Here is a 12,613-nt window from a genome sequence, read left to right on the forward strand (position 1 = left end):
AGTTTCTGATTAGAATGAGATCTATTCATGCAGCACCCCTTGGCAATGAGACCAGGAGTTCCTAAAGAAGTTTATGGGGTTATTTTTTCAATCTCCTTCTTCTCCTTGATCTTCCTGGCGTTTTATGGTTCCCTCAGCCTTCTGGTTTGTTTCTCTGGCCAGAAAGCTGGGGTTCATGTACTTTATTTTCTTGCACACTTTTGTGCAATTTGGGTTTGTCTACTCTCTTGGGATCACAGCTCCTCTGGAGTTTTAGGGACTTCTGGGTCCCAGCTGCCAGTGGGATAGCTAGCAGAAGACCCCTTTCCTTCTAAAGCTTGAGCTAGAGGTGGTCTTCTGGAGCTCTCTCTACACCAATTTGGGTTTCTGGCTGCATTGGGTATGGTCCTAGGGTTCCCGGAAGGGGGGAAAAAGACAATGGTAAATCCACCACTGGTTTGGTGTCACTTCTAATTCTGGTCTTCCTCAATTTGCCTGCTACTCTTTTCAGAGTTCTAAATAGCAGTTCAATGTATGTTGTCCAACAGGTTTTTATGCCTGCATTCAGAGGGAGAAGCGGGGTTAAATGTGCTTACTCCTTTGAATAAACTGAAACTCTTTTTTCTTGGAATTTTGATAGCTTAATTTTTATACTCAAAATTCTTATTTCTTACTAACTAGTGGATTTGACTTTTTTAGCTTATGTGATTTGTATTACTATACCATTCACATGCGTCATGAAATTACCATTTAAATTCATTGAGAACTCAACTGTACACATAATCATAAATTATAGAAATAACAGGCTAACATTTTCTCCAACTGTCAATATTTTTATTTGTGCCTAGAATCGGGCATCCTGGAGCTTAAACTTAAAGCCCTAATTCTTGACATTATCCATAATATTGATGTGGTAAAGCAGTTAAACCAAATTCAAGTTCATACAACTGAGGACTGGGCCTGGAAAAAACAACTTAGATTCTATATGAAAAGTGATCAGACATGTTGTGTTCAAATGGTGGATTCTGAATTTCAGTATACTTATGAATATCAGGTATGAGTTGTGGCAGTGTTTTATATTGCCAATTAGAAATTATTTACTTTAAAGGAAATTTGTTATTGGTAGAAATACTTTTTTATTTAAGTAGTAATTTTTCCATAATATTTTTAGTATTATTGTCTTGTTTAATCAGAATTAGAAAGGTGTCACATAAGAAAAAAGTGAAACTTCATTCTATATACAAAAAAGTTAACATATTGCTAGTATTGTACTGAATTCTCAAAAAATGTACCTTTACTTGGAGTTGCATTTATATACAATTTGAAATATATCTTCGTCCAAGGCGAACTGAATATAGACAACCTCAGTCGAAGCAATTTGGTTTGTGTCTCCTTATACAAGGCAAAAATTAGTGTAATTTTAAATATGCTAAAATGTTTGCTAAATATTTTTTAGTTTGTAAGATGAAAAAATTTTCAGACAAATAACCTAGTTAATGTTAACATGTTCTCAAAAATTCCAGCTGTTGCCTCTGCCTTTTTCTATCATAATGAATGGATCATCAAAATATATTTACAATATTGTTAATAACCCTATGTTAGGAGAGCTGCCAATTGACTTTTTCAAAAGGGAAATGTATTTGAGACCCAAATCTATCTACCTAAATCGAGGAAAAACACACTGTAAATTGTAGCTGGAATGGGAGTCTGTTTTCCCTACAGTTTAGTAGAAACTTTGAGAATTATTTGATAAATTAAAATGATTAATTTCATAAGAATTTTTCAAATTAATTACACTTTGTGATCTCTAAAATAGTTCTGATTTGTGGATATCACAAGAGTCAAGGAAATAGTTTATATAAATTTTAAAATATGAAATGGGATGATTACTGTATAATAATTTTGGATTTGTTTTCCTTAGAAGTGTATCTTTGTGCCACTAACAAGAACTTGAGAAACAATTTTGAAACCTAACAATGTACTGAGTATAGTATGAAATACTTTCTTGAAAAATAAGTTTGATTTCAGTTTGTGTTTAGAAAGCTTCTTTCACTAGAAAAAATTTTGGATATTTTTCTGTGTTAAAAACTTTAACCTGTTTGTGGTATTTTTATCTTTTTAACTAGGACCTCATGCTGTAAAAATATTTGTAAATGTTGAATAGAACATGAATACTCTGACTTTGTGTTGTTCTTATATAGGGTAATGCTTCCAAACTGGTTTATACTCCGTTGACAGACAAGTGCTACTTAACTCTCACTCAAGCTATGAAGATGGGACTTGGAGGAAATCCTTATGGACCAGCTGGAACTGGGAAAACGGAGTCAGTAAAGGCTTTAGGTGGACTTCTTGGAAGACAAGTTTTAGTCTTTAATTGTGATGAGGTAGAATAAATAATTATCAAAACATGTAACAATGGGTTAATCATATTTAGATTAGTTTCTATTAGTATATGAAACACTCTACTTAAAAATCAGTACATTTAAATTACTTGAAGACAGAATTTGTTTAAACTGAAATGTAAAATGGACAGAGGTTGTACATAGTGTAGTCCAAAACTTTTCTAAGAACTATGGCAAACAAATAATTTTAAATACAGAATGAATATTTATATTACATTGTAGACAGATGTTTTAGTAAAGAGAATAATACAAAAGGAAAAATCTATTCATTTCAGATGGCAGTTTTAAAAATATTTTGTATATAATTTGTATTTTGACTTAAAGAGTAACTAACACAAAATCTTGTATTTGTTCTGTAAACTTTTTAGAACACTTTCACATACATTATTTTGTTTATCCCTTGAAATCAACCTGGGTTTTGAAAGAGTAGCTACTTAATCCCTATTTTAAAATGAGCAAAAGAAGCATGGATGGGTGAAATTGTTACCTTATCAATAAGTGACATTAAATATTAAGTAGTAGGGAGATTTTAATTATTTTTTAATGAATATCATTTTTATTGTTGTTTTTAAGGGCATCGATGTGAAGTCAATGGGACGAATATTTGTTGGTTTGGTGAAGTGCGGGGCCTGGGGTTGTTTTGATGAATTTAATAGGCTGGAAGAATCTGTACTGTCAGCCGTTTCTATGCAAATCCAGACAATTCAAGATGCTTTGAAGAATCATAGAACTGTATGTGAACTGCTTGGCAAGGAGGTATGGCATATGTTGGGAATTTAAAGAATTAAAATATTTTGTAAGACTTGATATTACTCATACTCAAGCAATATTCTCTTTTTATTTCTCCTGACACCCATGTTTCTAATCTGTAACCTGTGTGATAAGCTTTTTTAGCTATAAAATGTTTCTGAGGTTTCTTACCCTTTTTTGGTCCTACTTTCATTATTCTTTTTTTTTTTTTTTTTTTTGAGACAGAGTTTTGCTCTTGTCGCCCAGACTGGAGTGCAATGGTGTGATCTTGACTCACTGCAACCTCCGCCTCCCAGGTTCAAGCAATTCTCCTGCCTCAGCCTCCTAAATAGCTGGGATTATAGGTGCCTGCCACCACACCCAGTTAATTTTTGTGTTTTTAGTAGAGATGGGGTTTGATCATGTTGGCTAGACTGGTATTGAACTCCTGACCTCAGGTGATCCACCCACCTCGGTCTCCCAAAATGCTGGAATTACAGGCGTGACCCTGTGCCCAGCCCATTATTCATTTTTAAACTTTCCATTTTGGATAATTCAGTTATAGTAATATTTATATTGTTGTATTATATATTATGCTATTATCTGGGCTGACATTGCTCACAGTGCCTTAATGTATTGTCTCATTTAATAATTACCACAACCCTTTGAAGTAGGTGCTATTAGTTTTTTCCCTGCTTTGTGGATGAAGAAACTAAGACTTCGTAAGTAAGAGTAAGAAGTGGAGCTAGGAATTGAACCCAGGTCTGTCTAATTCTGAGCACAAGTTTTTTGTTTAATTTTCAAGCATAGGAGCAGAATGAAGCACATGTTTTTCATCATTATTCTATATGAATGTTAAAACAACAAACACTTAGCTATTCTGTTCCTCACTTCTCCCCATAGGAGATATACATTAATGTCACTAGAATATAAATTCATTTGTACAGAAAATGTACACTTTTTTATATAATGTGGATTGCTGAATACAGAAAGTTGTAAGAGCTAAGAAATTATCATGTTATATAAAATAACATCTTCACAGTACGAATTTTTCTAGGTAGCTCAAGAAAGTAAGACCAGTTCTAAATTAACATGTTATTTATGTGATGTTTAAACTCTTCACAAAGAAAAAAAGGAGGACCTATTCAGTGAGAATTACCTGCCATGAAGATTTAGTTTCTTCTACATTCACTTTTTTTTCTTCTCTTAGAAAGAGTTACCTTTTCTCCCAACCAATACTAATCTTTTCACCTGTGCTTTGGAATGCTCTTCCCCGGGACCTTATTATCCCTTGTGCTATCGCTTCAATCTTCCCTCCTTTACCAGTTCTTCATCAGGTTTTAAACATAATCACATCTTTTTCATCTTAATAGTAACTAAAACATAAACAAACCTTCCCTGATTCATACTTCCTCTTTCTCTTTTCTTTCCTTTATAGCTAGATTTCTTGGTTTTTCTACTCTAGATGCTTCTACTTACTAATTGCCCATTCGTTGTTTACACATTCTAATTTAGCTTCTATTCTTAGGGTTTTGCTGAAAATCCTCCTACTAAGTGCTATTATCACATTCAGTTCTTCCCTGCCATAATATTTATTACGTTATGATTGCCTCTTTGTAATACCAGATAGACTCTGAGCTCCAGAGTGGCTTAAACCATTGTTTAGTTCAGTTGTCTCTGTGTACTTAACAAAGTATTTAGTACTAAGAGGGCTTTTAGTAAACATATATTTAATGTATAAATAGATAATTAAATTAGTATCTCTTAAACATTCAGCATCAAAAAACTGATTATAAATAAGCTCCGCAAAGCAGCGTGGGTCCTAAGGAATTTATCATATATTGAGTAAGGAGGTGGTGAGTACATTGGAGGTTACCTTTAGCTAAGGTATAAGATTTGTATGTAGTAATATGTCAATAAAATTTCTGTTGGCAGTATATTTTATATTTATAGTTTCAAATATAAATGATGCCTGTATGTTAAATATTTTATTTAATTTAATATTAAATATTTAAATTAATATTTCAGGTAGAAGTAAATTCGAATTCTGGAATTTTTATCACTATGAATCCTGCTGGAAAAGGTTATGGAGGAAGACAAAAACTGCCTGATAATCTTAAACAGCTTTTCAGGCCTGTAGCTATGTCTCGTCCGGACAATGAGCTTATTGCAGAAGTTATTCTCTATTCGGAAGGCTTTAAAGATGCTAAAGTATTGGGCAGAAAATTGGTAGCTATTTTCAATCTATCTAGGTGAGTTTTCTTGTTCTAGATATTTTTACATTTTCCATTTTTAATGATTGATTATGGTTATTAGTGATCATTTTCATATTTTCTCAATTTCCCTTTTCCATTATTTTTATTCTGATGATTTTATTGTAATTATGGTGTAGATATGAAAGGCTTTAGTGTGCACAATAAAAATATTGGGTTCAAAACTACTTGCTTTTCATAAATATTATTAATTTGATCAGTTTTTTCCTTCAAAATGTTTATATTAGAGTGCTTCAGCTAAATGTTTCTTATTGAACTAATTTACCAGCTGACCACACACAAGCTACTGTTCTTCGGAAAGAATCCTTCACAATTTTTCTTATGTCTTATTTCTGGTAATAGAAACTGACATTTACTTTCTTTGGGAAAATGTACAATTCTGTTCCATATCACTTAAGAGATAATGGTAAACTAGACAGTGGCAGAGATTGAGAGCAAGATGGATTGATTAAAGGCTTTAGGCATAAGGGTAGCAGGTAATTGTCATTTGGTATCTTCATTAAGATAATTAACTTATTCATAAAAGCTTTATCTTACCCTTGAGAACCGTCCATCTTTAACAGCTTACTTGAATGATTATTTTGTGTGGTTGGTTCCCTTATATAAATTAATGGGATATCAACATTCATTTCTAAGTGTCAGTAGTTATATTCTGTATTTCTTTGGATGTGATGATGAAAGTAATTTCTTCTAGCTATTTGATGCATTGATTTCCACGTCTCTACTTCAGGGAACTTTTGACACCTCAGCAACATTATGATTGGGGTTTGAGAGCTTTGAAGACAGTCCTGAGAGGAAGTGGAAATCTTCTTAGACAGCTAAAGAAAAGTGGCACTACACAGAATGGTATGATTGATTGTTCCAAATACATTAACTTATTTTTAAAAACATAAGCATTAATTTAGAATAGTTTGAGATTTAAAGAAAAGTTGTAGATACAGTATTAAGGATTACTGTATACCCTACCCCAAATTCTACTGTTGTTAACATCTTCCATTAGTATGGTATATTTGTCACAACTGATGAACCAATTTGGATACATTGTTTTTAAACTAAATTTCCTACTTTATTCAGGTTTTCTCCAGTTTTTACCTGATGTTTTATAATAACTTTTAATGTGTGTTAAATATTAAAGAGTTGTAATATGTAAAGTCCACTTGTTCTTTAACTTTAATGTCCTTTAGAATCACCTAGTGGCTTGTTAAAACAGATTATTAGACCCCACCCCCAAAGGTCCTGACTCAGTAGGTGTAGAGTAGAGCCTGATAATTTGTCTTGTCTTGAAACAAGAACAGAAACCTTAGAAACACATGTAGGATTTTCTCTTTCTAAAGCTAGTATATTATGATTAGACTAGGTTATAAATGTTTGGAAAGAATACCACAGAGGTGGGCTGTCTTTCTTACTGCATATCAGTGGGATATGGCATATCAGTGGGTATATAACAACCATCTGACATCACTAGTTATGTTAACCTTCATCACCTGGCTATGGTCGTGTTGCCAGGTTTCTCCAATGTGAAGCTGTTATTTTCTACCCTCCTGGCTTTATTCTTTGGAATCATATTAATAAATCTAGCTTACTCTCAAAGTGGCGAGGAAAGGAATAAGCTCCACTCCTTGGTGGGGTGATATCCGCATATATTATTTGAAATTCTTCTGTAAAGAAGATTTGTCTTTTCTGCCTCATTTATGTATTCATTAACTCATTTATTTAGCTCAATACAGACATATATATTTGTTATACTTTTTCAGATGAAATAAATGGTTTTTTATTCACATAAAAATAATGATTTCCCACACCTGTGCAGGTGTACATTCATGAAAGCCTGAATAATCAGTTTCTTCAGGTTGCTATTGAAAAGTAAGTTAAAATACTATGAAAATAGAGACAACATAGAAAAAAGGACCACATGAAATTACCTCTTTGGACTTTAAATGATCAAAGTGTGCCTCTTAAAAATGGCCTCTACATTAGCTGTCTTATTAGGTTGGCATATGCCTGGGTAGATACAGTTATTTTGTGAGTGCTTACATTACCATTTTTTAGTTGTCTATATTTGGTGATTTTTAATAAATATTTAAACCATATCTGTAATAAATAAAGATGGCTTATGAGTTCAGTGCTTGAAATAAACTTTAGAGAAGTCCAGACTTTTTATGTATACTTAAGCATGAAAATATTAAGCAATTATAGAGGAATGCCAGGCAATAGTTTCTTTGATTTTGTGTATCTTACCAATCAGCAGCTAATATCTGTGAAAATAAGCATCTGGCAGTGGTATCAGTATTTGCATTTGGCTTAAGAATGGGTTTGTAACCAAGTTTGAACAAGGCCGATCAAAGATTGTTGCTCACTTTGTTAGTTGTTTATCTTAGGACATAAACTGTGAGATGATATTGGTGTCTTTGGAGAGGTACCTGAATTTGGAATTAGTTTATCTGGAATTGAATCCCAGCTGTGATACTGCTGTGCCTTCTCCGAAAGTCACTTAAATCTTCAGAGACTTAACATTCTCAGGTGTAAAATTGGAATAATAATAGTAATACTTTTTAGCCTACTTTATAGGGTTGTTAAAAGGATTGCATCATATAATATAAAAGGTGAAGTACTATGAAAATATAAGTGATAATGATTTTTATTATTAATTAAAGTCTTGGTACCCTGTGACTTGAATTCTATGGAAAAGAGTTTATAACTACTTAGTGATATTTACTTTTTAGCAGTCAAAAGATACTAAAGTAAGCTTGCCAATTCATGTGATGTAACGTCTTTAAATGTTACTAAATTCTAGTGCATTTAATGATTAATAATGCATATCAAGGCTATAGAATATTTAAAAACTTTTGTCATCATTAAAGTAATAATAAATAATTTTAAAATGAAACTTTTTTCTAGCTAATGAAAGTCATATTGTGGTGCAAGCACTGAGGCTTAATACAATGTCAAAGTTTACGTTTACTGATTGCACCCGGTTTGATGCACTGATTAAAGATGTCTTTCCTGGAATTGAATTGAAAGAAGTAGAATATGATGAACTAAGTGCTGCATTAAAGCAGGTCTTTGAAGAGGCCAATTATGAAATTATACCCAATCAGGTAACTGTCAAGAATATTTTATAATAGATTGATCCTTTTTTCTAGTTGATTCCTTATTAACTATCCTTGTCCTTCATCTTTCAACTTATCTTTTATCTTTCAACTTAGATCTCACTTGCTCAGGGAAGTCTTCCCAGATCTTCAAGTCCTGATTTGATCTTCTTGCTATGTGCTCTTATCATATATTCTTGTTTCAAGTGTGTGTATTTGTTTAGTATTGATTCTCCTCCACCATATAGTAATCTCCATGAAAGGCAGGATCCATGTGTGTGTGTACATATATATATATATATTTTTTTTTTGAGACAGAGTCTTGCTTTGTCACCCAGGCTGGAGTGCAGTGGTGTGATCTCGGCCCACTGCAACCTCTGTCTCCCGGGTTCAAACAATTCTCCTGCCTCAGCCTCCTGAATATCTGGGATTACAGGTGCACACCACCACACCTGGCTAATTTCTATATATTTAGTAGAGATGGCGTTTCACCATGTTGGCCAGGCTGGTCTCGAACTCTTGACCTCAGGTGATCTGCCCGCCTCAGTCTCCCAAAGCACTGGGATTACAGGCCTGAGCCACCGCACCTGGCCATCCATACATATTTTTGCTCACCATTTTATTTCTACTGCCTGTTAGAGTATGTAGTGTGTAATGGATTCATCATATATATGTATTTTATAATTGATTATATATATGATTTAGTTTCACTTTGATAATTTCTTAGGATTTTTTTAAGCGGGTTTCTTTATGTAGTGCAAGTAATTGTTCAAAATTAGCACTTTGCCCTCAGCTTTGGAGAGAAGTAAGATAAGACTGAGTGAATGGATAAATAAGTGAATAAAATAATGAATATATTTGAATGAGTGAATGAGTGGAGCAAGTAACGAACGTATTGTTCATACAAGTTTTTTGAACTTAGAAACTTGGAAAGCACCTTTGTTTCTTTTAAAGAAATATTGAAGTATTTAAAGATTATATTGTAAATATGTTCAGATTTATTTAGGTATTCTGTTACATTTTAGGCTATGTCTTCCACTGAAGAAATCAAAGGCTTAATTTACACATTAGAACAAGTGTTACAGAATAAAAGCAGAACTAAGTATCATTGGATATTGTGAATCATATAAGAACATAATTCTTTCCCACTAGATCAAAAAGGCTTTAGAATTGTATGAACAGTTATGCCAGAGGATGGGAGTTGTTATTGTTGGTCCAAGTGGTGCTGGAAAATCAACCCTTTGGAGAATGTTAAGGGCCGCACTTTGTAAAATTGGCAAAGTAGTGAAACAATATACTATGAATCCCAAAGCTATGCCTCGATATCAATTATTAGGCCATATTGACATGGACACAAGAGAATGGTCTGATGGTGTTTTGACAAATAGTGCTCGTCAAGTGGTTCGGGAACCTCAAGGTTAGTCTCTATGTATACTTCTTTGTTTTACTTAGTAATTTTTAGATAATGATATAATTTGTCTATAATTCTGTCTTTATCAAGGCTTCTACATGACCATAAAGTCATAATTAAGTTATAATGTGTACGTTTGATATTTTACTTTGGAGGGGACCAAGAAATGCTATCATTTTCAGTTAAACTCTGTAACTATTTTTAATATAGTAGAAACTTAGAGTAAATTGGGTGAATTGTAATTCACAACTAGATTAATTTACTGAACGATTATAAAATCTTTACTGCATTTATATTATAATGCCTGAGAAATAAACAAGATGACAGATTTTTGTATGGGGTTAAAATTGATGTGTATGAACAGTATTAACGCATTAGTTTGAATAAAGTATTTTGAATACTTTTGAAAATTTAAGTGGTAAAACTGCAGATTTCCTGGTCTAAATTTGTTGACTTGGTTTTTTAAGAGAATTTTTGGCTGGAATCAGAGGAGATTCCCTACTTTTTGCCAGGTTATAATTTAATTAATAATTATTTTTCTAAGGCAGTAAGTGAAAGCATTGGAAGGGATTTTTCAATGTAGTCTTTTCTTTTTCTATATAATACCACATTAAGTAAAGGCCAGTTATTACCTTCATGTATTTCTCACACTTTTATCAGTGAAATTTTCCTCTTTGAATTGTTTCAAAGGTCCAAGTATAGTATTAACCACTCCCATTTTAGGAAAGATGGAAAAAAAAGGTTTAACCCTGGAAAGACTAGGTATACAATTGGTCACTACTTTTCCCCCTTTGAGGTCACCTTTTTATATGTCAAGAAAATTTGACAGTGGTGAACTTTTTATTTCTCATGCAAGGCACTGGAAATTGGATTTTTCTGTATTTTCTTTTTTTTTTTTTTTTTTTTTTTTTTGAGACAGAGTCTTGCTCTGTCGCCCAGGCTGGGGTGCAGTGGCCGGATCTCAGCTCACTGCAAGCTCCGCCTCCCGGGTTTAGACCATTCTCCTGCCTCAGCCTCCCGAGTAGCTGGGACTACAGGCGCCCGCCACCGCGCCCGGCTAGTTTTTTGTATTTTTTAGTAGAGACGGGGTTTCACCGTGTTAGCCAGGATGGTCTCGATCTCCTGACCTCGTGATCCACCCGTCTCGGCCTCCCAAAGTGCTGGGATTACAGGCTTGAGCCACCGCGCCCGGCCTTTTTCTGTATTTTCTAAAAGATATACAACAGAGCAAGCCTTTCTACATTCTCATGACATAGTAGAAGACACAAGTCTGAAGAATATCTTGTGGGAATAAAAATACTTAAGCCTTGCATCTTTTTAAGTGAAATTGCCTATTTTTATTATAGATAAAGTATTATTACATGATATATATCTGAGTCTTTGGCCAGCTGAGCCAGGATTGCCTGTGTGTTCTCCAGCATATTTACAGTACAAATTCATATGAAAATTAAGAATTGATTTAGTCCTTATTTTTAATTATTATCACAGCATCTATTTTTATTTTATCTCTGCTGTTTTGATTTGAATATAGATGTCAGCTCATGGATAATCTGTGATGGTGATATTGACCCTGAATGGATAGAGTCTCTGAATTCTGTTCTGGATGACAATCGGCTGCTCACTATGCCCAGTGGAGAAAGGATTCAGTTTGGCCCAAATGTTAACTTTGTGTTTGAAACTCATGATTTAAGTTGTGCCTCACCAGCCACAATATCTAGAATGGGAATGATCTTTCTTAGGTAAGCCATAGATTATTTGTATATATTATATTAGAATATTCTGGCCGGGCGCGGTGGCTCAAGCCTGTAATCCCAGCACTTTGGGAGGCCGAGACGGGCGGATCACGAGGTCAGGAGATCGAGACCATCCTGGCTAACACGGTGAAACCCCGTCTCTACTAAAAAATACAAAAATCTAGCCGGGCGAGGTGGCGAGCGCCTGTAGTCCCAGCTACTCAGGAGGCTGAGGCAGGAGAATGGCGTGAACCCGGGAGGCGGAGGTTGCAGTGAGCTGAGATCCGGCCACTGCAGTCCAGCCTGGGTAACAGAGCGAGACTCCGTCTCAAAAAAAAAAAAAAAAAAAAAAGAATATTCTTCTTTTATTATCCTGGCTTCATATTAAGTAAAGTAAGTGTGATGTGAATAATGAATAAATGTTTTTCCCATTTATGATTAACTTCTTTTTTGTTAGATTTTCATTAATTCAGAGAGTTCCTGTTTTATTACAAAATTGAATTATTTTAGCAGTTTTAGTTATATCACAATTATGAAATAATTATTATTTTTGTTTAAATGAAACAGCAAGAAAATTTGTTCTCTTTATTATTTTGTTGAGGTATTTTGATTGAGTTCAGAGAAGTGAACATATTAATTATGAGCTAGAGGCTAATAATTTAAAGCTAAGTAGCAATATTTTAATTATAGAATTTAATTAATTTAATCTATTTAATTTTAGATTCATAGAATTTTAGGGCTAACTCAGGTTTTGTAGGTCCTGTGACCCAGTCTTTTCATTTTACAAATTGAATACCTCTTCACTTAATATTTTTTTCTTCTTCAGTATATTTGGAAGAGGCTTCAAGACTGAAAATGAATAATAAACCAATTTTAGATATCATGTAAAATAGTCACATACCAGAGCATGGATATTTGCACCAATTTTATTTTTGAAAATTAGTAATATCATAAGTAAGAAACTTTTATTTAACTTTTCCAATTGGTTATTTATCGT

General features: G+C 33.5%; 1 protein-coding gene across 4 annotated transcripts in view; it reads left to right on the plus strand.

The window, feature by feature from the left end:
* LOC105493700 (dynein cytoplasmic 2 heavy chain 1) overlaps nucleotides 1–12,613 on the plus strand; it is a 361,100-nt gene that overhangs the window by 52,735 nt on the left and 295,752 nt on the right. For all 4 annotated transcript variants that reach the window (XR_011611022.1, XM_011761557.3, XM_011761558.3 and 1 more), the window contains exons 32-39: nucleotides 828–1,033; nucleotides 2,181–2,363; nucleotides 2,955–3,137; nucleotides 5,139–5,362; nucleotides 6,114–6,229; nucleotides 8,282–8,481; nucleotides 9,625–9,889; nucleotides 11,415–11,622. Coding sequence is in view for 3 of the 4 variants with exons in the window: in XM_011761557.3 (XP_011759859.2) it covers nucleotides 828–1,033; nucleotides 2,181–2,363; nucleotides 2,955–3,137; nucleotides 5,139–5,362; nucleotides 6,114–6,229; nucleotides 8,282–8,481; nucleotides 9,625–9,889; nucleotides 11,415–11,622 (1,585 nt within the window). In the remaining variant the exon portion in view is untranslated. The remainder of the gene's footprint in view (nucleotides 1–827; nucleotides 1,034–2,180; nucleotides 2,364–2,954; nucleotides 3,138–5,138; nucleotides 5,363–6,113; nucleotides 6,230–8,281; nucleotides 8,482–9,624; nucleotides 9,890–11,414; nucleotides 11,623–12,613) is intronic.

The sequence above is a fragment of the Macaca nemestrina genome, chromosome 12 (genome assembly GCF_043159975.1).
Source record: "Macaca nemestrina isolate mMacNem1 chromosome 12, mMacNem.hap1, whole genome shotgun sequence".
Lineage (NCBI taxonomy): Eukaryota > Metazoa > Chordata > Mammalia > Primates > Cercopithecidae > Macaca > Macaca nemestrina.